The sequence below is a fragment of the Chrysemys picta genome, chromosome 2 (genome assembly GCF_011386835.1).
Source record: "Chrysemys picta bellii isolate R12L10 chromosome 2, ASM1138683v2, whole genome shotgun sequence".
Lineage (NCBI taxonomy): Eukaryota > Metazoa > Chordata > Testudines > Emydidae > Chrysemys > Chrysemys picta.
Genome location: NC_088792.1, coordinates 102,619,071 through 102,643,779, shown reverse-complemented (window position 1 = coordinate 102,643,779; position 24,709 = coordinate 102,619,071). Strand labels below are relative to the sequence as shown.

The following is a 24,709-nucleotide window of genomic DNA, read 5'->3' as shown; positions in this document are numbered from 1 at the left end:
TGGGACAGGCTCCCTACCTGGCTCCTGGGAAGCAGCGACCCCAGCTCCATGTGCTGCCTCCACTCCGCCCCAAGCCCCGGTTCTGCAGCTCTCATTGGCTGGGAACTGCGGCCAATGGGAGCTGTGAGGGCAGTGCCTGTAGGCAAAGGCAACACGGGAAGCTAGGAGCTGAAGGAGAGGAGTTTCTGTCATTCTTCTGGGGAGCTCCCCCACTCCCAGGTAAGCACTGCCCCTAACCCTGAGCCCCATCCACACCCAAACTCCTGCTGCTTGGGCAATTGGGGGGAGGAGTCTGAGACTGCCCCAGCAGCAGCAGGTGCACCTGTACCAGGGGCTGCCCAAGCTGCACAGCAGCCCTGGGCCAGGCACACTGGCCACTGCAAAAGTCACGGAGAGATCAGAAAGTCACGGAATCCATGACTTCTGTGAGCCTTATCTAGAAGTACTCCAGTGGTTAATCTTCTATTATGATATGAATATATTTATTCTGAGTGAGGCCAAGACATCTTATCAGAATCTTTTCCAGTCACTCAATTTTAGTGTACATAGTCTTGTAATTGGTCCTTTATAAATAATCTAATAACAACTCGTCAGACTTTTACCCTATAGAAATCCTAACTCTCAGACTTTGTGGTTCCATGATCTTGCACAGAATCAGGGCCTATTATTTGGGGTTCAGTGAACTGCATTTTTCAGTTTGTAGTCAACCTTTGACAAATTTTTATCCAAGAGGTCTGCAGCCAAGAAGATTTATCCTATTCACTGCTAATACTCTGTGTGCGTTTAGGATTTGGGGTGGACAGGCAGGAAGAGAGTTGAGGCCTCAGAAATTCGACATTGAGCAGTTTCCAAACAGTGAGGGCTTGTGTGTTGTGCACTAGCGCACCCAATTAGTGTCCTTCACTCACTTAGCACCAGCTGCATCCAAGCTACTCGCCATTGGTCTGTTTAAAATATGTCCTTATGTCCAGACTTTGGCTGATGATTTAAGGTGTACAGTGTCAAAGGTGACAGCTCACGTGACTGTTGAGCTTCCTTAGCTCTCTGGCTGAGAGTCCCTGTCATGCTTCCACCAACGTTATTGCAGGTGTCTCATCAGAGCATTATTATCCACTATTAAACTGTAAACTGTCAGTAGTTGTTCCCTGGCTTCAGTGAAGAGTGGTCCACTTGGAGTAGGGGACTTTAGGGGTAGGGAGAATGTGACTGGGAGGGATGAGGCTATTGATAACTACAAGTAAGAAACATTCTCAAGTGGAGTTGTCAAGCTATGATCATGAGAAAAATTGCAACAAGGAGTTCGGTGGCATCTTAAAGACTAACAGATTTATTTGGGCATAAGCTTTCGTGGGTAAAAAACGCTCACTTTTTCAGATGTTTTTTACCCACGAAAGCTTATGCCCAAATAAATCTGTTAGTCTTTAAGGTGCCATCGGACTCTTTGTTATTTTTGTGGATACAGACTAAGACGGCTACCTCCTGATACTTGAGAAAAATTGGTTACTTTACAGGCAGTGTTGGAGGCAAGAGCTTATAATTGTAAATCTGAATTTTGTAAATGTTCCAGATTTTTAGTACCTACAATATTATAGTATTTTTGAAATCATCAGGTTTGTGGGTAGATTTTAATTTGATGGTGAAAGATTTTTTTAAAAACTTTATTGTAAACCAAGGCCCTTTATAGAAAATTGTTCTTGTTATCTTACATAGTATGGACTAGTGAAAAATTATTACATATTTATTCCCACCTTTTTTTTTATGTGTCTAAGTCAACAAGGATTGAATTTGCTGTGATGTGACTGTGTTAATGATGAAAAATATAAGTATAAAGTATATTCATCTTCTGTGTTTTATATATCAGGTCTAGGGATTTTAGGAGGCAGTCTGGTTTGGTGTCTGAAATATACAGATTGGAGAGGCTTTTTTCCCCTGTGGAAATGGGGTGCACTATAACATGCAGATAAGGCTGAAAGAAAGCTGCAATTTTGTTTTTCTTTAAAATAAAAAAATCAAGTTTTTAAATAATACAAATAAGGTTTTGCTATACCAATAGAACTGTAGCTGTTGAGGCCCAGATGCCTGTCTCCTTCCTAAGCTCCAGAGTGATGCACAAACCAGAAGATAGGCATTTGGTTGTCATGCAGAGCCCAGCGCTGTAGGTGTGATCAGAGGCTGCTGAGTAGATCAGGCCCTATTCTGAATTTGTGGGGGAGGAGTGCAGGAAGTGGGGTGGTGGTGCCCATCTTATAACTTTTAGCCCAGTGGTTAAAGCACTAACCTGGCGTGTGGGAGACCCAGGTTCAATTCCCTACCCTCTGCCAGTGCTGGGAGAGAATTTGAACAGGGCTCGCCCACCTCTCAGTAGAGTGCTCTAACCACTGAGCTATGAGAGATCCTGATGTATGGTTCCCTCATTCTCTTGTTGAAGCTATTCCAGTGTAGATAAATAATTAGTGATTGGAGCAGTAGGACTGGACCGTGTGTGTGTGTGTGTGTGTGTGTGTGCGCGCGGTGGGGAGGGGGGCGGTGCCATAGCCTCTGTACTGAAGTCATGCTCGCGCTCTCTCTCTCTCTCTCTGGCCCAATGACTATGTATGTATCCACAGAGGACTAGTCATTGGACCTGAGAGTGTGTGTGTGGTCCCCTCCCCCCCCCTTTTAAATTCAGTGTGCAAAGTAAAAATAGTTATGCTGAAAACTCAGCAACTGTTTGTGGAAGATATTTTTAAATAGGGTTTGACTTATAAAAATACTAGTTAGCCATCGTTGGCCAACTGTTCTTGGTGATGATTAGATTTTAAGTAGTATACAGCAACAAAATAGTCTATTTTAGAAATTGTAAACTACAGTCTTTGTAAAGTATAAATATCGTTGCAAAATATAAAATGTAAAAGAAAGGGAAGATACTTTAAGGTTATTTTTATTGGAAGACTGACTTTTTTGAAAGTTTTTCTTCTCTTATCTAAAGAATAAATGTTGGTACTCTTACTGAGTCTATTTTTTAACACAGGAGTTTCGGGAAGCATGGTATTAACTTTTCTTTATGCTTATCAAAAACTTAAGTTTATAGTTTTTCAAGTGAAAATCCAAAGGACCAAATTCTGCCCTCCATATTTCAGTGAAAACAGTGTATAGCTATGAATAAGAACTATGTACAAATATTTTAAAGCCTGAACTTGGTTCAAAACAAGGATTTTTTTTTTTTTTTAAATGGGAAAATGCAGGGAAGACAAGATAACATCTACTGAAAAGACAAAATGTTCTGTAAATGTTTCAGGCTACAGCAGTTCTCATTTACAACTTCTCTTTGGAAAACTGAGGCCTGGTCTACAGTGGCGGGGAGGGGGTCATCGATCTAAGTTATGCAACTTCGACTACATGAATAATGTAGCTGAAGTCGACGTCCTTAGATCGACTTACTGTGGTGTCTTCACTGCAGTGAGTCGACTGCTGCTGCTCCCCCGTCAATTCCGCCTACGACTCTCACGGCGGTGGAGTACAGGAGTCGACGGGAGAACGCTCTGGGATCGATTTATTGTGTCTAGACTAGAAATGATAAATCGACCCCCGCTGGATTTATCAGTGCCCGACGATCCAGTGGGTAGTGTAGACATACCCTGAGAGTTAAAGAATTAAAAATATTGGTTAGAATAATAAAGCTATTACTACACAGTGCTGTTTAAGAAATTTTGTGACATGCTATGGACAACCTTTTCTGTACAATGAATTAGAAGTGTGGATTAAGAGTAGTGTATTGTGTATTAGTATGTTTTGTTGCATGCATGATATTTACATAACTGAAAATGTAGTAATGTTCATATAAGTGTCTAATATTTACGTCTTAAAACATTGCAACAATGGCCCATTTTGTACTCTCAGGCAAGGGTTTAATTTCTCTTTATTAGTTATTCTGATGGGAAGATTCCCAGCACCACTTTTTGCCACTTTAGGAGCGTTTTTATAGATCACCTTTAATTGTATTGGTATCCAAGAAATACTCAGTCTTCTTTAAATCAAGCAATCTCTCCAACCGGTTTATCCGTGATAGTTTCCCATATGCTTGTGCGTCCTTGATGGGTGCTTCCACAGTGGCTGAGAAAAATAGGAGAGGAGTTTTAAACAAGGCTGTTTTTTTTTTTTTTTTTTTTTTTTTTTTTTTTGCTTTCAGCAGCAAAATGGTATGAAATTGAACTGATTTTCTGCATTCATTGTAACTGGAACATGTATCACATGTCAGCATGCGACTCGTAACAGATGTATTAATTGGCTAAGAAATTTAGTTCTAATTTACATCGTTGGCTGCTGTAAGTAAATAGAGCCCTGCTTAAAATTAATAGTAATTAGTCTCTAGCTCATTTTAGAGTGTAGGGAAGTTATCGTAACTACATTATGAAACATTGAGCAAAAATTGTGACAAATTAGGGCAAGGTTTGAAACAAAAGTACGCAAGTCACATGTTTAACACTTGCCATTTTAAAATTAATAGAAGGTGACAGACAATATTAAAAAGATGCGTTCAACTTAAAAATCACTTCTATTTGAATGTTTTTACTGATTGTAATTAAAAATAAAATTACTATAAGTGAATGAGAATTTTTTTGTTCATTGTTTTTACTTGTGTATTTGATAACAATCTACAAATCACTTTCATTGTCTTCCTATATAGTCACTCGAGGCCCAGTCCTGGGCACATTTTACAAATGTAATTTTACTGTCTGAGTAAAGCTACTTGTATGTTTCCAGGATTGGGCCCTTAATTAGTTTCCTGTCTGTGTAGGTTTTTCACACAGGAACAGAAGTGAGAAAGATAGGAAAACAAAAATGATTGTAAAACCACAGGAATTGGCCGGTGGTTGCAAGGGTTGAATCAGTATAGCTAAAATCTTTTTAATGCCACACCTTAAGTAAACTTCTACAACTTTGTGTGTGTATACTCTTATAAGCCAGGTTTAAACCAAAGTAAGTGTACACATGCAAAGTTGTAGAAGTTCAAGTCTGTTTACTCTCTTGCCTTTAATTAAACCACTGCAATTTCTGTAGTCAGGCCCTGAAGTGATTTCTAATTTATATTTAAAATTGAGTAGTTGTGACAACTTGTCCCTTTAATGCATTAGCTTTTCAATTTTGTAGTCGTTGGTGCAAATCCAGTTGTTCTTTGCATGTCCCCTGTATATTTCCATTAACAGGATGCATTGACCAGATGCAGCTTACACAGTGGAACTCTAACTAGCAGTGCCCATTGGAGTGTTTACCCTCCCCCACTTCTCTCACCATTCCTGAACATTATTAGGGCAAGGTTATAAAAGGGGCAAGGTACTCCGGCTGCTTCAGTTCCTTCCTATCTCAACCGGCTGTCAGTTCAGGAACAAACTTTCAGGCCCTCCTCTTATTTCAGTGCCTTCTGAAGTTTTAGCATAGGCTTTTAGGATAGTTTGTGTATGTAGTTATTTTTAAGTAGTGTTAATTTTTTTACATTTACATATATATTTAATGAAGTGTTAGATTCGATCCTTCAGTTTTGAGATAACAGATCTGAATATTAAGAGATTGGGATTTAACAGATGTAGTGTCCATTAGTGTTTTTGACATCCAGTATGTAAACTAGCTGCCTGGTGTATCTAGGATCATGATAGTCTCTGTCAGGGTGTTCAAGATACTCTGCTTTTATTCTAAGCAAGGATGCTGTGACAGAAGAAACTGCAGGCTATAGTAGTGCAGGAGGCATTGGCAGCTGCCAGAACTGATACTTCACTAGGATCTAAGAGCTTTCACAAACTGGCTTCAGTCCCTAATACCTCAGGAGCCAAGGAGCAGCAAAAATTTCTGCAGCTTCAGTTCCATGCTCTACAAAAGTTATGAGACAGGATCCAACATTACCAGATCCAAAACCTAAAAGCAGAAGACTCCTCACTACTGTCGGTCTCTGTATCCAGAGCCAGCCCATGAGAGAGAAGTTCTTCAGAACCGTGTGTGCCAGTGCGGCTAAGAAACCAGTGAGGAGAAAGGACTCTGTTACAAACACCAAGAGATGTTCTGTGTACTTTCAGGTCTGACCATTTGGATTCTAGAACTCCCGAACAGAAGACTAAGCATAAGGAGACAGATTCTCAGATACAGAAAGAGGGAGCTGAGTACTGGTTCCAAACTGGCTTGCCAACAGTCTGTTACAGGGATTGCAAAATCTACCACATGGATCTGCATCTTCATGTCTCAGGTCTGGCAGCATCGGATAACCACTTATTCAGAGTAACGATGACTCCGGTCACGTATGTTTGATACTCCACCACTGACAAAAAGAAGAGTAGAAGACACATGAATTTCTCTACCTCTTCCTCCACCCAAGACCCTTTCAGGATTTCTGAATAAGTACTTTCACCATTTTCTGTCCTGCAGGTGAGATCACTGATACGCCTTTACAGTTGGGATCGTAAACAAGTTTGAATCTGCAACTGGACTTTGAATCTGAACTAATCCCATGTCATAAGGAGAAATACACTTCCAAAGAAGTGTATGGAGGATTCTTATGTTAAATTCTATTGCATGGATCCAAATATGGACTTCTGGCTGGAGTGGCAAGTTCATCCATGGGTGAGATGGCCATACTGGCCCTTCCCTGGGCAACATAGAGAGCTTGAGCATCCTTTTTATATAAAGAAACTTTCCCACCTAGGATTTGAGAGAGACTGCAAGGATCCCATCCAGTTTCTGGATTAGTCTATAGGTTAAAAAAAAAAAAACAGTGCCTACTGTCTTACTGGATGGTCTTTTAAAGAAAGAAGAACTGACGATAGCTGAACAAAGTTATGAAACAGATAATGAATTGGAGAATTAGAGACACTCAGATGTTACTGTGGGGGGATTACTACTTCTTTTTCTCCTCAGAGGATGCAGTTCTCTTTCACAAGCTAATTGACAGGATGGCAGTGACTCTAGGGATTTCCTTTGTCTATTGAGGAGACTTCTCACCGCATATATGACCTCCTAGGTTCATTCTCTAGAAACAGAATACTTCCTCTCTGATTTTTGCCAAATGAGAAAGTCCATCTGGTCTTCACCTGCCTCAGCACAAGCTATGTCGAAAGAAAGAAAAACTTTATCTTGTCCTTCAAAAAGGCTTTTCTATGTTCTGTACACATCCAGCCCCAAACTCTTTATTGGTGGAAGCCAATAAACCACAAATATAACTTCAGATTTGACATGAGGACAAAGGTGTTTAACAGTTTCCACCTTAGCTTTTCCTACCCCAACTGAAGATTGCCTGTACCATTTTTATGGCAACCAGCAATCAATAACTTTGGGCGGATGATTTTTAGAGAGGGTACACAATAGATAATGCACTTCAGTTTGTGACCGTTCTGAATCCCTCCTCCCCCTTTTCATGAGATCATGTTGAAATTAGAGTTCCCTCTCTTTTTACAAGCAGGTATGCTACAAAGGAAGTGCTGAGCAGTTTCAGGGGGAAAAGTTTTTATTCAAGGTATTTTCTAATTCTAAAAAAAGATGGAGGTCCCTATTGGACATCAGGAAGCTGAATTCGTTTATAAATAGTTTTTGATTCCATATGGTGTCCATAAGATATTATTTCTATATCTCTGTAAGATCATCCCATCACATTTTGTAGTGTAAGGAAATCGCGTCTAATATAAAGTCCTCCTTTTTGGTCTTTCTACCACCCCAAAAATTTTTGTGAAATGCCTTCCGTTAGTTGTGGCACATTGAAGGAGGCAAGGGATTTTTGTCTTGCCTAATTTAGACAATTTAGTGATTTAAAAACTCTATCCAGAAAAGACAGCTGTATCCCAGATATGCTCTCTCTTTGAGAGACTATGACACATAAATAATGTCAGAATAAATTGAGAAAAGACGTTGTAACATCCAGGCAATAGTTTCTGTTTATAGGAGCCACATTGGACTCAAAACTCAGGCAGAGCATGCCTTTCAAAGACAAGATTTGTAAACATGGTCAGCTATCACCATTCTACATCATTCTCATAGCAGATGATCATTTTTCTCACGCTCCTAGAGGGTTGTGATTTCTGTCATGGTGCATAAAGTCTTATTCATGTTGAAGAATGAGGTCTTTACAATACTGGTTGGCAAAGAATTGTACACCCAACTTAAACAGTGTATTTCAAAAGGAAATCCCAGCTGTGGTGGACTCACTGTCACAATGTTATGAAAGTAGCATTCTTCAATCTTCTGACAGTCAATTATAGTCAGTATAGATGCATCCAATCTAGACTGGAGAGCTCATTTAGAGAGTTGGACACTCTGGGATCATTGGACTCCCACGAAAAAAATAGTTATCAGTGTCTCTCTTTTGGTCTTTCTCCATCAACGTACCCAAGCATACATTTTTGTTTAATACATCTTACAACATTTCAGATTAATATATTTCCTTCTCCACACCCTGCATAGTAATAGATGTCATAATTAACGTAATAGATTACTTGTGTAAACAAGTATTTCAGGTTTCTTGAGACTTTATATATGATTAGTCTTTAAATATAAATATGAGATAAGTCATTCTAAGATTTATTAGACTTCAGCCTTATAGTTGTTACTTATAAGATTGTCCTAAAGTCCATCTGAACTCTTCATGTTCTGTCTATACTGGGAAACCGAACAGTTGCTAAAAACAGTTCTTTATCTCCTGAAAACTGTTTATTAGTGTAACCTGGATAAAATTGTTTTCAGTACTGTTTCAGGAAGTGTGGCAAAGTTCTGACAAACAGCACAGGCACTAAAACCATTTGTCTCTAGGTTAAGGAAGACGGTTCTGCATCGGTTACTCAGGCTATGTCTTCACTAGAAACGCTGTAGCACTTCAATGTAGATGCTAATTAAAGCAACGGGCTCTCCTGTCACTGTAGTTAGTCTACGTCCCCGAGAGGCGGTACCTAGGGTGCTGAACAAATTCTTCCGTTGATCTGATGTTGTCAATGCTGGTTGATTTTTCACACCTCTGAGCGACATAGCTGGGTCAGCCTAACTGTTTAGTGTAGACCTGGCCTTTAGTTTACATTTAGGAGGTTATCTTCACAACCACAGAAGCGAGAAATGATTCTGCAGAAGTTGATGACACTTGCATAAGAGCTTCCGACTTTCACCGATCCACTGGATTTTTTTCAGCTCTGCTAGCCAGAGTGATTATTGTGAATATAATGCACTGTTGCAAATTAAAGTAAAGTTCAAATAAAATACAGTAGGCTGTAGTGGTTCATTTCTTTAATGTAGGCAAGTCTTGAGGGAATGGCTTTGTTTTAGGAGTTCTAGCATTGTTGGCAGCCAGGAAGTGCAATGTACTTTAAATGGTGACAGCTATTTAAAGTATTTGGCATTGTTATGAGACCATTACGTAGGTATATTGGCAAAATGTGCAGATTTTTTTAATACAAAGCACACATGAATCTCAATTTTTTTTCATTGTCTGATTGTTAATATTTGTGTGAAAAAGCTTGTAAATAAATGATATACATGTCCTTTCCTGTATTTAGGACCAAGTGTATGTAAATAGCTTACATTACTATGGTTGGAGATTTTTTTTGGTCTATCTTGTCAATTTATTCAGTTTTAAACTCTTACCTCCATAATACTTGTTTACACAATAATGCTTTTATAGTTAAAACATTTAAAACAATGGTACTGCTGAATAGTAACTTGTTTAAATCTCAACAGAGGGTCCTGTGGCACCTTTAAGACTAACAGAAGTATTGGGAGCATAAGCTTTCGTGGGTAAGAACCTCACTTTTTCAGATGCATCTGAAGAAGTGAGGTTCTTACCCACGAAAGCTTATGCTCCCAATACTTCTGTTAGTCTTAAAGGTGCCACAGGACCCTTTGTTGCTTTTTACAGATTCAGACTAACACAGCTACCCCTCTGATACTTGTTTAAATATCTTATTCTGGTTTTCCATATCCCTGATGACATTCACGGTAATGTGGCTTCCAGTTTGAGACTCAAATACAAACTATAACTAGACAGTTTAACTTCCCAATACTTTAGTTACTTCATAGTGTGAAGCGTTTCTCAGCATCTGAACTTTTCCATTGGCTTCCTGAGTAAGGGCTTGATCCTGCAAGGTGCTGAGCAGGGTGGCAGTTAAGCATGTGCTTAACTATAAGCACATGAGTAATCCCATTGACTTCCAGTGCAATTGCTCCCATGCTTAAAATTAAGAACATGCTTAACTGCTTTGCTGGATTAGGGCCAGGCTGATCAGCACCTTACAGGATCAAGTCCTGGAAGGTTAACTTTTTTCTGTAAATGTCTAATTTTTCTTTAACCCATTGTCCATCTATCTGCTCAGTCACTGTAAAATGATCTATAAGACACTATCCTATCTATAGTGGCTAAGTCAGTGAATCTTAACATGATATTGTTGATTACAGGATAATCATGGGTCAGACGGGAAAGAAATCTGAAAAGGGACCAATTTGTTGGCGGAAGCGTGTAAAATCAGAATACATGCGACTGAGGCAGCTCAAGAGGTTCCGCCGGGCAGATGAAGTTAAGGTATGTCACCCGTACCTCCTTCAAGAAAATCGTATATGGTAGGCATTGGAATGGATTTTCTTCTGAAATATAAATTAGAATTGAAATCTTGCACTTAATAAAATATATTTTATGTATATATTTGTTGGAAAATACGATTTTTCTGAAGGAGAAGATGTAAATACTCATTTTTTTTTAATAAAAGGTGTTGCACATCTCTATTACAATTTTTGGCACTTAATAGTTAATGTCTAATTAGAATTATGAATTTGTAGGCAGGCATTTAAACAATACATTTGGTTACACATTTAATTCAGTCAGGATATGCTAAAGATCAGTATTCATTTATGCTTGAAAAATCCTTGCAGTTTTTAGGGGAGTTGATTCTGTGGAGAGTGGCCATATCCTCCCTGTCCTGCAGCACCATCATGAAACCCTAGGTCTCCAAACATTCAGAAATGGCGTGCATGTAGGAGGAGGAAGGAGGGATAATACAGTCAGTCTCAGTACCTCTCCACAGACAATATTGAGTCAGCTCTTCCACCATGCCCCTTAACCCCATTTTTGTTTGTTTCCCCCCTACATTAAAGGAACTAGTAGAGATGGGTTGGCCTTTTTATTTCCACTTTCCCATAATTCAGAAATGACTGACTATACTTTCTCACCTTTAAAAATATAAAGTTATATCATGGCTGAGATCAAGCCTGAGTAACTTAAAATTGAGTTATTGAGAACGGAAGCATTAGATCATGAAGCATAGTGGTGGTAATATAGGCTATGTGTAAAAATTGTAATCTTTACAATAAAAGTGACACTAGGATCCTTAAGTCTGTTTGCCTTTTATATCATATGCATTAATGTCAAGGATTTTTGTGACTTTATATATATAAATCAATCCACCTGGAAACTATGAAATATGTTTATCTGTGATTTGTATTGTTTAAGCATGGAAATACAGGACCCCTCTTTTTGCCGGTGAACATGGCTACTTTAAAGAAAAATAACTGTTCCATAATTCTATATTTAAATATTTAAGAGGAAAAATACTTTTCAAAACAGGTAGAAATGCTGAAAATTATTTTTCTAGTAAAATTTGTGTTCATTTTATGTATTATGGTGCTGCTTAAGTGCAGTTAGTGTTTTCAAAGATGTATGCTTTGTTAATAAAATTAGGGTGACCAGATCACAGAAATGAAATATGGTAGGGGGGGGGGAAACCGTTTCGCAGGGGCAGGGGAAATTAGCAGGCCGCGGCCGCGCGCGCTGCCCTCCCCGCGGCCCCGGGCACATGCGGCGCGCCCCGCCGGGAAGGAGCCGCTGGAGCGCAGCCAAGCAGGAGAGGCGCGGGGCTCCGGACCAGGCAGCGGCGGGGGAGAGTGGCTCATGTAAAGTTTATCGGCTGGGGCTGGACACTGGCCGGCTCCTCGCCCCTGTAGGGGGGTAGCATCCCCGCCCCACGCCAGCATGTACCACCGGCCACCGCAGGCCAGGTAAGAAGCAGCGTTCCCCCTTCGTCCTGGCCCATCAGCTGAGCAGCATTCCCCCTCCCTCCCCGACTTGCAACTGTAATGGGGCGCAAGCCTGGAGGGAGGGGGTGGTGACGTGGCTTCCAGTTCCTGGAGCTGCTGGTGAGTACGAGCTCTGGCACCGGGCAGGCAAGGCGGCTGGCAAGGGGGCTGCTCCCCCAGGAGGGAGGGCGGTGGGGCTTAGCTGAGGAGCCAGGACAAAGGGGGAGTGGGGGACTCGGCTCCTTACCTGGCCTGCGGCAGCCGGCAACACATGCTGAAGCTGGGCGTGGGGCGGGGACACTATCCCCCTACAGGGGCGAGGAGCCGGCCAGGGTCCTCCTCGAGCCGATAAACTTTATATGGCCCGCTCACACGGCCCCGAGCCGCTCTCCCCCGCCGCTGCCGGGGTCCGGCGCCCCCCCCCCCTCCTGGGGGAGCAGCCCCCTTGCCAGCCCCCCTTGCCCGCCCGGTGCTGGAGCTCATACTGATGACTCACCAGCGCCAGGAACTGGAAGCCATGCCACCACCACCACCACCACCCCCTCCCTCCAGGCTTGCGCCGCCATTACAGCTGCAAGCCTGGGAGGGAGGAGGAATGCCACGTGCTTGGGGAAGAGGCGGGGCCAGGGCGGGGATTTGGGAGGGGATCCAATAGGGGAAGGAGGGGGGCGGAGTCGGGGCGGGGGGAGCGAGAGTTCCTCCGGGAGGGCAAAATTGCTTGTTTGTCCAGTGTCCCGTCCGCACATGGGTCGGGATGCGGGACAAACAAGCAAATATCGGGGACAGTCCCGATAAAATCGGGACGTGTGGTCACCCTAAATAAAATAGACCTGATAGTACTTGAAGAGGTTATTAAATGAATTTTGACTCCGTTCTTAATTTGCTTGCAACATTCACAATTCTCTTTCATTCTTAGAGTATGTTTAATTCTAATCGTCAGAAGATACTGGAAAGAACAGAAATCTTAAATCAAGAATGGAAACAACGTAGGATACAGCCTGTACACATCATGACTTCTGTGAGCTCATTGCGTGGGACCAGGGAGGTTGGTTAACGTGTTGTGGTAATTCTAGTTACAAAGTTGTCAGCACATTTTGGTTTTACTGGTGAAAAATTGGCTGGTAGATCATGTGTTAGCCACTAATGTTCTCTTTTTATACGAAGTCCTAGCACCTTTCTAGGAATTACTGATTATTACTCCTATCAGATGCTTACTGGGAAGAAATCAATAAAATGCTACTTAGTTAAGATCCTAACGTGCACAAAATTAAGTCTTTTTGCAGCAGAAAATGTTTAGGTCACACATTACCATCCTTTAATCAGGCCTTGTCTCATGGGAACTTGGGATCTGATCTACCTGCCACTAATGTCAATGGAAAAACTTCTGTTGCCTTTAATGGCAGCTGGATCAGGCCCTCGCTTCATAAAAGAAAGTGCATGAAAATAGTGAACAGATTAGTTTGCATAGGCCTCGCTTATACTAGAAAAGTTGCACTGGCTTAACTAAGTAGGTTGAAAATGGATGTAGTTTAAACTGGGGAAAGTAACTGAAATACTTCCCTCATGGATTGTATTTTCTAAATGGACAATCTACCCTAAATTCTCAATTACTGAGGGACAATCTTCACTCATTGATGTATGTGCTTTTCACAACCAACTCTATGTAACTTTTCGTGAGTGATGTACTCAAATACTTGGATGCTAATATCTAAACCAGGGGCGGGCAAACTTTTTGGCCTGAGGGCTGCATCGGGTTTCGTAAATTGTATGGAGGGCCGGTTAGGGGAGGGGGTCGTGGCCCGGCCCCCACCTCCTTCTTCCCCTCCCGCCCCCCCGAACTCCTGCCCCATCCACACACACCCCGTTCCCTGATGGGGGGGCCCCCCCGAGACCCCTGCCCCATCCACACGCCCCCGCTCACTGTCCCTGACTGCCCCTGACCCCCGCCGCTCCATCCAACCCCTTCTCTCATTTCTGATCCCCCTGGGACCCCTGCCCCATCCAACCACCCCTTTTCCCTGTCCCCTGACTGCCCCCTGCCGCCCCATCCAACCCCCCCTCCTTCCTGACTGCACCCCCCTCCCCGGACCCCTGCCCCCATTTAACCCCCTGTTCCCTCCCTGACCCCTATCCACACCCCCGCCCCCTGACCACCACCCTGAATTCCCCTGCCCTCTATCCAACCCCCCTGCTCCGTGCCCCCTTACCGCACTGGAGCACCAGTGGCCGGCGGCGCTATAGCCGCGTCGCCCGGCTGGAGCCGGCCATGCCGCCGCCATACCACGCAGCTCAGAGCACCGAGTCAGGTCGGGCTCTGCAGCTTCGCTGCCCCGGGAGCTCACAGCCCCGCCGCCCAGTGCATTGCGAGCGAGCTGAGGCTGCGGGGGAGGGGGGGACAGCAGGGGAGGGGCTGGGGGCGACCTCCCGGGCCAGGTGCTCGGGGGCCGGGCAGGTCGGTCCCACGGGCTGGATGTGGCCCGCAGGCCGTAGTTCGCCCACCTCTGATCTAAACTGTATTCTTAAATTTACTCACCAAATTTGGGATACTGCTGATTATGTACTATATGTATCTTATGACTTTAAAAACAAACTTTGTATTTGTGGATAATTTAAGCACTATACCCAAATATACAGACACTCTTTTCTCAACTTGTGAATTATATAATTTTAACATTAGCTTTAATACATTTTTTAAATCTCTTCTTAAACTGGTGCAAAACCCTAATGTCAGCAAACTTAAACTAGTTTAGCTTCCATAGGTAGATTGACTTTTTGATGTGAAATGATCTGATGACAAGGAAAGTGTCTTCCTACTCATCAAATTGAGAAGGGCTTGCCGTAAACAGAAAGTGAATTTAATTGACAAATCTTCTGTGTTTTGTGAGGGGGATTACTTTTTATGAAGGGGCAAAAAATAACAGAAAATCTGAATTTTTTAAAAGGGAACTTTTATACAATTAGTACTTTTAGCCATAAATGTATGTATCTTCCATTTGTCTTCTTTTTTAAACTATTTCCAGCCCGTGTGTCTTAGTGTTCCTTCTATTCCTCTCTTATGAAAGTAGTCCTGCAAGCAAAAATGGAAAACAGATGACTGGCTCCAGTCCTACAAAACAATGCGCACAGGGAAAGTCACACTGAAGTCAGTGGGGCTCCATACTTGCATGGGCTACACCCACATACATACAGGATGAGAGCTTTTGATAGTATTTGACAGTAGTTTTAACAAATGCTGAAAACAAAAATTGTTGTAAGGGTCATGCATCAATTTTTTCAGTTCTTTGGAGGAAAAGAGCCAAATTTCACCTTCAGAGTTATGACTTGGATATATCAGTTTTTGACTTGCTAGCTTGAATTGCCTTCTTGATCAAAGGGGAATTTTATGTTAATTTCCTGTCTGAGTCAATGAATTGATTATTGCATTCTAATCCAGTTTGTCTCAGAAAGCACTCTCAGAAGAGCTCTACTCTCAATACTTGATTTAAAAATTGCCATAATTTATAATAGGAGAATTAAGACAGTTTATAAAAATGTATCTGAATCCTTTTAAAATAAATTTAAATATTTATTTTTGTCTCAAATACATTGGCTGGAGACTTGATATCTTGTGTGCAGTTTTCATGAGGGTGACACACTCAGTGTGGGTTGCAAGTATTATAGGTGACTCCTTTGTTTCTGTGGAGCCACACACACACCTTGGTTTTCAGTTGCCTCCAGTGACTCGCTAGACTATTGAGTGGCATTGACCAGAGCCACTCCCACAAATGTAATTTCTTTATTTAATGATTATTGAATAGAGTTCAAAAGCAGGCAGAGTATCACACAGGATCATAAATGGGATTTAAAATATTGACTTTGTTCTCAACTTTGCATAAACATAATGTTGCCTTGAGATTTTTAGTTATATTCTTTTTTTTTAAAGGACAAAATCATTTTTATAATTTTGCGTACTTTCTAGACTTAAATGATGATGGCATGAAAAAGTTGCTAGAGAGCTACTAGTCAAATAATTAAATCTAAATCAAATTTCTAAAGACACCAACTAGCCAGGGACTGATACAACAGATAGTCTTCCAAGATAAGGTGTCTTTGGAAATTTGAAGCCTACTTTGCTGGCTTTTGGAAGAAAGCTTTCTGTCTTCCCTTCCTCTAATCTTCCTCGGTACTCTGATGGGAATAGAGGTCCACTACTGTACCCCCGCAGCAGCATAAAGGCTTCTGAAAAGTATATGGTGAAACTGATCAGTGTCTTGTTAATTTCACATTGCTCCTGACTGTCAAAGCAGTACAGGAACCAAGGTACTGCAGCTGTCTGTCTGCGTACCCAGGTGGAGTAGTTTGCACACTGTAACATTCTCTTAATGTGTTTAATATGAATAAAGTTGTGAAGTCAAATACTTAAGAGTTGGGGAAATGCCAGAAGTAAAATTTTCCATACAAGCTTCATTTGGTTCCTTTTTGTGTATGCATTATGATATAGTCTTTACTTACATGATCCCATACTATTTTTTCCCCACAGAACCCCTGCCTCATTCACTATATGGGACAGACTTGCTCTGAGGATGAATTGAGGTTGTGTAATGAAGGAGAAGGCTTTTGTCTGTAGGATCTATCTCACTTGTTGCAGAAGTTGCAAGGTGTATACTGACAGAGACAGGGATGTGCAGGAAGAGAGAGGATGGTTTCATGGTTCAAGCGGTTGAATGCCGCTCTGAATTCTGTCCCTGCCTGTGCTGCAAAGTTCCTGTGTGGTGCCACATTTTCTGGATACCCAGCTTGAGATCCTGGGGTTTGATTTACAGAATTGCTGAGCAGTTGCAGCTGCAACTGAAGCCAGTTGGTGTTTTTGTTTTTTTAATATAGATAGATACTATAGTGATGAGTGCTGTAGAAAAGTCTATGAGGAAATTAATAATGCTGTTTTCAGAGCAGTGTTTGAATAGTGTGCAGTAAATAAGGCATGTAGCCACACATTAAACAATGAAGATAAAACCAAAATATTGAATATTATCCATTGAAGGAGAATCGTCTGTCCTATGCATTGAATAAGGCAGGTGTCTCCTGGAAAAAAATGATAGTTTTAAGTAAAAATGGTACAATACATATGTACAAGAGCACTGAATTAAGAATTAAGACAATCTTAATTCTTGCATTTCCTAACTCTTAACTGCTTGACTTTGTAACCTTAATATTATTTTTAAACATAGTTTATTTTATGTGTGATTTTATACAATGTGGGAGATTTTATGTATTGTGCATGTCATACAGTGACACAAAGGAATCTCTTCCCTCCCATCCTTGCTTCACATCAGCTTGTGGCTCCAAACCAAGGAGGTGTTAGAGCTTCTCAATGAAACTACTTTTTTTTTTTTTTTTTTTAAGTATTTAACATGGGCACAACAATGTGTTTTTCCCTACTTGTGTTCTGAGAAATGGCTGAATTGTTTGAGCGGAAACTAAAAAAAAGAAAGAAAGAAAGAAAACCATAACAACTAGTCAGCCAGGCAGATACTTGGCATGAAAAAATTCAGCCTGAATGGTTAAAGTTTGGTAAAGTTATAAGCAACTCTAAACAGGGTTCCCAAAGGCGAAGTGTTGAGCAGCCTTAAGTATAGGCACTGTTACCACCTCTGCCTATAATTGGGAGGGTTACCGTTGCAAGTATAAGGGCTAGAAACTTTAAAAATAGAACCTTCAGAAACTGGTTGTGTAGGTGCCCCCAGTTATAAGAGCTAGTGGATTTTTCAGGCCCTGGGTTAGAATGTTTATGTATTATTCTAGGACAGTGGTCCCCAACCTTTTCCGCCAAGGACCGTGGCCGCCGGACAAACAGCCGCCGAAATGCCACTGTGAAGAAGCGGCGTCATCAAGAGGCATCGCCGCCAAAATTCGGCGGCATTTTGGCGGTAATGCTTCTTGACATTGCCGCTTCTTTGCGACATTTCGGCGGCTGCTTTTCCGGCGGCCAGTAGGCGGACGCACATGGATGCCCCAGCGGGCGCCATGGCACCCGCGGGCACCACGTTGGGGACCCCTGTTCTAGGACTAACCAATTGTTTCATTTTTAAAACCATTTCTCATTTCACATTTTGAATTTTCTGTCCTCTCACTCTTTTTGTGATTTCTCTTCCTTCCTGGTCTAGGTCTGTAAAAAAGTGAATCGTAAAGAGTGTCATATTGAAAGCACTGTTTGACAGTTCAGAGTTCAGTATTAGAGTAAATTTCACTTTACTGTTGTCCTGCACACAGTATACATGGTCAAAGATTTTGGGATAGGATAGGAATACAGTGGAGGTCAAGACTTACAGACAAGTTGAAGTGATAACTTGTTGAAGTAGACTTTCTGGTATTAAAGGATCAACATATTAATGTTTCTAAAAAGAAATGCTTGCTTGATCTCAGTGGTGCATTAATGTGAAGCCTGGAGGAATTCTTCTTTGTCTCCCAGACATCTAGTTAATACACTGTAAACACCAGATAAGACAGTTTATCATCAAGTACTAAATCTGTTTTAGATAACCAAATGCAATGATGTTTTTCTGGTAAGTAGGCTGAGTGTAATGGTACATGAGAGCATGGATATCATTGTATGGGATAGTAAGCAAAGAACACCATGCTATGGAAACTATTAACAAATATTCTGCAAACAAAATAATTTGTGTCTTTTGCTTAGTAAACCTATTCCTAATGCTACCACCTAAAAATGATGCATTTTTTCCAAAGACAGACTTACCTAATTCTGATATGGTTTAAATTTGATAAATTGAAACATCCTTTTGTATATTGTTATCAAAATTGCTACCAGGAGAGAAGTGTAATTTCTACCTCTCGTTTCAGTGCTCTGTTACCAGTGACTTAGATTTTCCAAAACAAGTCATCCCGCTCAAGACTCTGAATGCTGTTGCTTCAGTGCCCATAATGTATTCTTGGTCTCCCCTTCAGCAAAATTTTATGGTAAGTGTCACATTTTCAGGTTAACTGCATGTGTAGTCCACTCCAGGAATGCCACTCAGGTCTGCCCTGTCTCCTATGTCTTGGTAGGAACCTTTCTTCCACTCCCTTCTGACTGGGTTTTTATGACTACACAGACCGCCGCCATCCACTGTGATATCTCCAGCAAGCCAGTCTGGTTAAAGGCCAGCTCCTGCATTGCTTTCTTTCAGACGACAATTGATAGTATTTTTCCCAGTATCCATACAGCTCTTCTAAGCAAGCATATTTATTCATAGGGCAAAAGCATTACAGAGAAAATAGAGATTTAAACCCACATTAAATGTACCAGAAACCACCGATCATCCATATGGGGAGTCTGATATGCCAACATTCCTTCTAACCCTTTAGCAAGGGTTGGGGCCTCCCTTTGGATAGGGAGTGATGTCCATCTGCTGAATCAAAATGAAGGCCATGAGCCAGTTCAAGCTCATCCTTTTTATATCCGAAGCCTTTTCTCTCTTTCCCAGTCGCTGACAAACCCAGCCTGATCCAGAATATGTAAACTACCTGCATGGTTGGAACTTCTCTGGAGTTGGTTAGTCTCAGTGACTTACCATATTTTAGTTCCTGGAGGAGCTGTTAACCCTTCCCCCTGGAGTAAAACGCAATCATACATAAACCATTCGTACATTTAATATAGGTGTCTCCAAAGATGCTGCCTGGAGTTGCAATATCTGTTAAAGTAAATTTAAAAAATAGAAGCTGTGTGCATTTGGGGAGATAAATTACAGTGTAAGTGGAAACCAATAAACTAGTATATCCAAAAGGATAGAAATCTATTCCATTTGTTTTAATATTTAGATCTATATAAAACACCTGAAATATTGCTTTCTGCACTGCTTTACATCAGTTTTCTTTTCTTGCTCTACCCAATTGCCTCTTTCATTTTTTTACCAGTTACTTCATAAACTTGAAAAACATATGAAAAAAGGTTGAATATTAAAAATGTGACTCGATGGCAGGTTTTTCTGAGCAGACAAAAGTTTTAGTACTGATTCATTTTTAGAAAGAGGACATTTTAAAGATATTTGTTGTTTACACTTGGGGAGTGTTAATGCTCAATCCGAGAGAGAGAGCGAACACTGACTATAGAGGGTTACCATATTTTAATTTAAAAAAAGGGGGACACTCCACGGGGTCCCGTCCCGCCCCAACTCCGCCCCTTCCCCCGGTCCCGCACCGCCGGCCCCCAGGCACCAGCCGAGAACCCCCAGCCCAGCCCTGGCCCCCGGCCGAGCACCGCCGGCCCCTCCCTCCCTATTTTCCCGGACGGGGATTTGAGGCCCAAAAAGCCGGACATGTCCGGGAAAATCTGGATGTATGGTAACCCTACTATAGACTTAACCTTTCTCACCTAAATCTTCCAGGATTCCATAACGTGGGTATTGCAAAGTTAAGGATATTCCAGTCCTTGGCCTCACCAGAATAGAAATCCTGATTATGTACAATGGCTTTGTATTTAGGACAGATGTCAGTTAAGGTCTAGATTTTGACCTAAGTCAAATTTGAACTAAGTTTTTAGAAATTAGGACTAATGCCTTGTGTGTCCAGAAGGAAGTCCTAATAAGTTATTGATTATTCTTGCATAATCTACTGTCAGTCTCCATTAAGTGATGTTAATTCTCTGAGAGCCAGGATTTATTGTATGATCTGGCTACTTATATTATGAACAGACATGCAAATTACTTAGGGAACTGCACTTTTGACACTGTACATATAACACTGGTCTACAATTTTTGAGAAGTCGTCTGCTTCAGAGATAAAATGTGCTATTTATTATGTATTTTGATGTGCTGAATTAAAATATGACAATTAAAACAATTGATTGGCTACTGTTTCTAAGATATTTAAGTTTTTACATTTTATGTCTATGTATATTGTGTAGATAGTAGAGTTTTAATCATAAATTGTAAACCTAGGTCTTTTCATGTCTTTATGGTTGCTTTACGTGATAATATTTCACCTGTCCTGTTTATGGAACACTTTAAAAATCAGCAAAAGGGTTATATAAATAAAATTTATTATGAAACAAAAGGCAAAAAACTATTCTGTACATAGTTTAGTCCTATTCAGTGTCTACTCGGCACTTCTTGGCTTGTCTCTTGTATTCATTAAATGGAGCATCTTTTGTCACTGTCCAGCAATAGTCTGCAAGCGTTGATGGGCTCCATTTGCCCCGATAGCGTTTCTCCATTGTTGCAATGTCCTGGTGAAATTGCTCACCGTGCTCGTCGCTCACTGCTCTGCAGTTCGGTGGAAAAAAATCTAGATGAGAGTGCAAAAAATCTCTCTTTCGTGACATGTTGCAACCAAGGCTTTTGTCTGCCTTAAGGAGGTTTTCCACCAACAACCTGTAGTTGTCTGCCTTGTTGTTTCCGAGAAAATTTATTGCCACTAACAGGAAGGCTTTCCATGCCGTCTTTTCCTTGCCACGCAGTGCATGGTCAAATGCATCATCTCGAAGAAGTTCACGAATCTGAGAACCAACAAAGACACCTTCCTTTATCTTAGCTTCACTTAACCTTGGAAATGTTCCACGGAGGTATTTGAAAGCTGCTTGTGTTTTGTCAATGGCCTTGACAGAGTTCGTCATCAGACCCAGCTTGATGTGTAAGGGTGGTAACAAAATCTTCCTTGATTCAACAAGTGGTGGATGCTGAACACTTTTCCTCCCAGGCTCCAATGACTGTCGGAGTGGCCAGTCTTTCTTGATGTAGTGGGAATCTCTTGCACGACTATCCCATTCGCAGAGAAAACAGCAGTACTTTTGTGTATCCAGTCTGCAGACCAAGCAAGAGAGCAACAATCTTCAAATCGCCACAAAGCTGCCACTGATGTTGGTCATAGTTTATGCACCTCAAAGGTTGTTTCATGTTGACATAGGTTTCCTTCATATGGACTGCATGACCAACTGGAATTGATGGCAAAACATTGCCATTATGCAATAAAACAGCTTTAAGACTCGTCTTTGACGAATCAATGAACATTCTCCACTCATCTGGATCGTGAACGATGTTGAGGGCTGCCATCACACCATCAATGTTGTTGCAGGCTACAAGATCACCTTCCATGAAGAAGAATGGGACAAGATCCTTTTGACGGTCCCGGAACATGGAAACCCTAACATCACCTGCCAGGAGATTCCACTGCTGTAGTCTGGAGCCCAACAGCTCTGCCTTACTCTTGGGTAGTTCCAAATCCCTGACAAGATCATTCAGTTCACCTTGTGTTATGAGGTGTGGTTCAGAGGAGGAGGATGGGAGAAAATGTGGGTCCTGTGACATTGATGGTTCAGGACCAGAAGTTTCATCCTCTTCCTCTTCCTCGTCTGACTCAAGTGAGAATGATTCTGGTGCATGAGGAACCGGCAGTCCTTCTCCGTGGGGTTCTGGGCGTATAGCTGATGGAATGTTTGGATAATGCACAGTCCGCTTTTTCTTCTTTGACACACCTTTCCCAACTGGAGGCACCATACAGAATTAACAATTGCTGGTATGATCTGTTGGCTCTCTCCAAATCATTGGCACTGCAAAAGGCATAGATTTCCTTTTCCTGTTCAAATATTGGCGAAGATTTGTTGCACAAGTGTTGCAGCATATGTGTGGGGCCCACCTTTTGTCCTGATCTCCAATTTTGCAGCCAAAATAAAGGTGATAGGCTTTCTTAACCATAGTGGTTATACTGCACTTTTGTGATGCAAAAGTCACTTCACCACAAACATAGCAGAAATTGTCTGCACTGTTCATACAAGTACAAGGCATTTCTGCTCACTTTGGCTAAACAGAAATGTGTCCCTTTGCAAAATCAAACACTGACAAATAAGAGAGCATGACACTGCATGATTTCTAGAGCTGATATAGGGCAATTTGTTCAGCAGAGTGATGTAAGCTTCGTTATGAGTGCATCATCCATGACTTCTAGGAATAACATGATGCAATTCATATCATGTATGACGCAATACCAGCTTCAGATTGCATCATTCATTGTTTTGCCTAAAAAGCAAGTACTGTCCAAACCCAGTCATAGATTTATTCATAGATCCAGTCAAAGATGTATTTTAGTCATTTCTGGTTTAAATTGAGATCCCTTCCCTTTATAACTCACTTATCCTCCGCCATTCCCAAGTCAAGGGTCGTATATACTGACCCAATAGCATATCTTGAAAACTAGAGCCAATCAACAATTTTAAGCATCATTTTCGTTCTCAGTGACCTAGAATTAGTAACGTTTGACTACATTTATTTCAGAAGCATTTTGGCTGTAGAGCAGTGTAATCGGTCATCCTTTTTCATGTTAGTTTAGTGCACTGAAGGCAACCATTTTTATTTAGAATAAAAAAATACGAAATATACAAATTACTATATGTGCCTCAAACTGACTGATCTTATTATTAGAAGTGATTTTTAACCCAAATAAAATCCACAGCTAATCCACAAAAAAACTCAACCCACAACGAAATGTTTTTCTCAACAAAAACGAAACATCGACCCTCTATCACTGAAAGCCAGAATTAAAAGTTACACTTATCTTATTTAAATAAATAATTGTAAAGGCATTATTATCGACAGATATTTAATCTATTTTAGACAAGAGATTATCCGTTAACATAATGAGTATCCTGTTGAGGATAAGGGCTTGCCTACATGGGGGGGAAATTGACCAGAATAGTTATAGTGGAATAGCAATTTCACTATAGCTATGCATCAGTAGCTGCTCATGTGAATATTCTGTTCCAGAAAAAAAGTGACTTTATTTCAGAATGATTACGTGATTATATGGAATGCCACTTGTCCATTGCAGGTTTGGGACAGTCACACTGCTGAAATGGGTGCCTCGTCAAAATTTTTTCTCATGTGCTCCCTGAGAGAATTTCATTGCTTCTATTGTAATCATAAACCTTTCCACATTACTTTTAGGTAGAGGATGAAACGGTTTTACATAACATTCCTTATATGGGAGATGAAGTGCTTGACCAGGATGGAACCTTTATTGAAGAACTGATCAAGAACTATGATGGAAAAGTACATGGAGACAGAGGTGAGTCCAACCCACCATGTATATCAGTCATTTCTTCCTACCTAAACATGATTAACAGCTGCTTCTGTAGCAGTCAGCTTTATTATATAGTTTTATTTATAAGTTAAATATCAAAACTGAAGTATGATTCCTGAGGACTTACTATTTACTAATACTAATTACTAGTATTCTCCATCATCCCCCTATGCCATGTTGAATAGTGAGTATAACAGTCTTACTTAGCTTTTGTACATGGATTAATATTTATGCAGTTGTTTGAAAATATAAACTAAATCCTCACACCAGCCCTGAGAGGTGAAATAGCGAGGTTAACTTTGTTGCCCAGAACATACAGTTAATCATTGTAATAGCTGGGTTTGAGATTAGTAAGTGGTGAAACATTTCAAGGAGAATCCAAACATACTCCTGTCCCTTTTGACAAGACTTCTGAATTGTAGGGCAAAATGGCACAGCCAGATTGAGCCAAGAGATGGGGAGTTACACTCTTTGGCATTTCACTTGCCTTTACTGTGTATGATTGAATTCCTCTGGCATGCTTCCTAGGTAGGTGGTGTGGATGACTGGGGAGAGGATAGTAGTGAACTACCAACAACCTCTCTCCTCATTGCCAGTACGGCATAAAGTGACCAGTACCCCAGCCAGCTCAGTCCCCTTTATCTTATAGGAAGTGAGATAT

The 24,709-nt window shown here is 41.2% G+C and overlaps 1 protein-coding gene across 9 annotated transcripts in view; it reads left to right on the top strand.

The window, feature by feature from the left end:
• The window catches only part of EZH2 (enhancer of zeste 2 polycomb repressive complex 2 subunit), an 86,630-nt gene that overhangs the window by 24,313 nt on the left and 37,608 nt on the right, over positions 1-24,709 (top strand). For 4 of the 9 annotated variants that reach the window (XM_065583882.1, XM_024099913.3, XM_024099910.3 and 1 more), the window contains 4 exons: positions 10,393-10,516; positions 12,920-13,021; positions 18,841-18,957; positions 23,913-24,033. In XM_065583882.1, coding sequence (XP_065439954.1) covers positions 10,400-10,516; positions 12,920-13,021; positions 18,841-18,957; positions 23,913-24,033 — 457 coding nt within the window. In that variant the 5' untranslated portion in view covers positions 10,393-10,399. Of the gene's footprint in view, positions 1-6,046; positions 6,394-10,392; positions 10,517-12,919; positions 13,067-18,840; positions 18,958-23,912; positions 24,034-24,709 lie in introns of those variants that run through there. The other 5 variants (XM_024099912.3, XM_005300398.5, XM_065583881.1 and 2 more) reach the window with 3 other exon arrangements.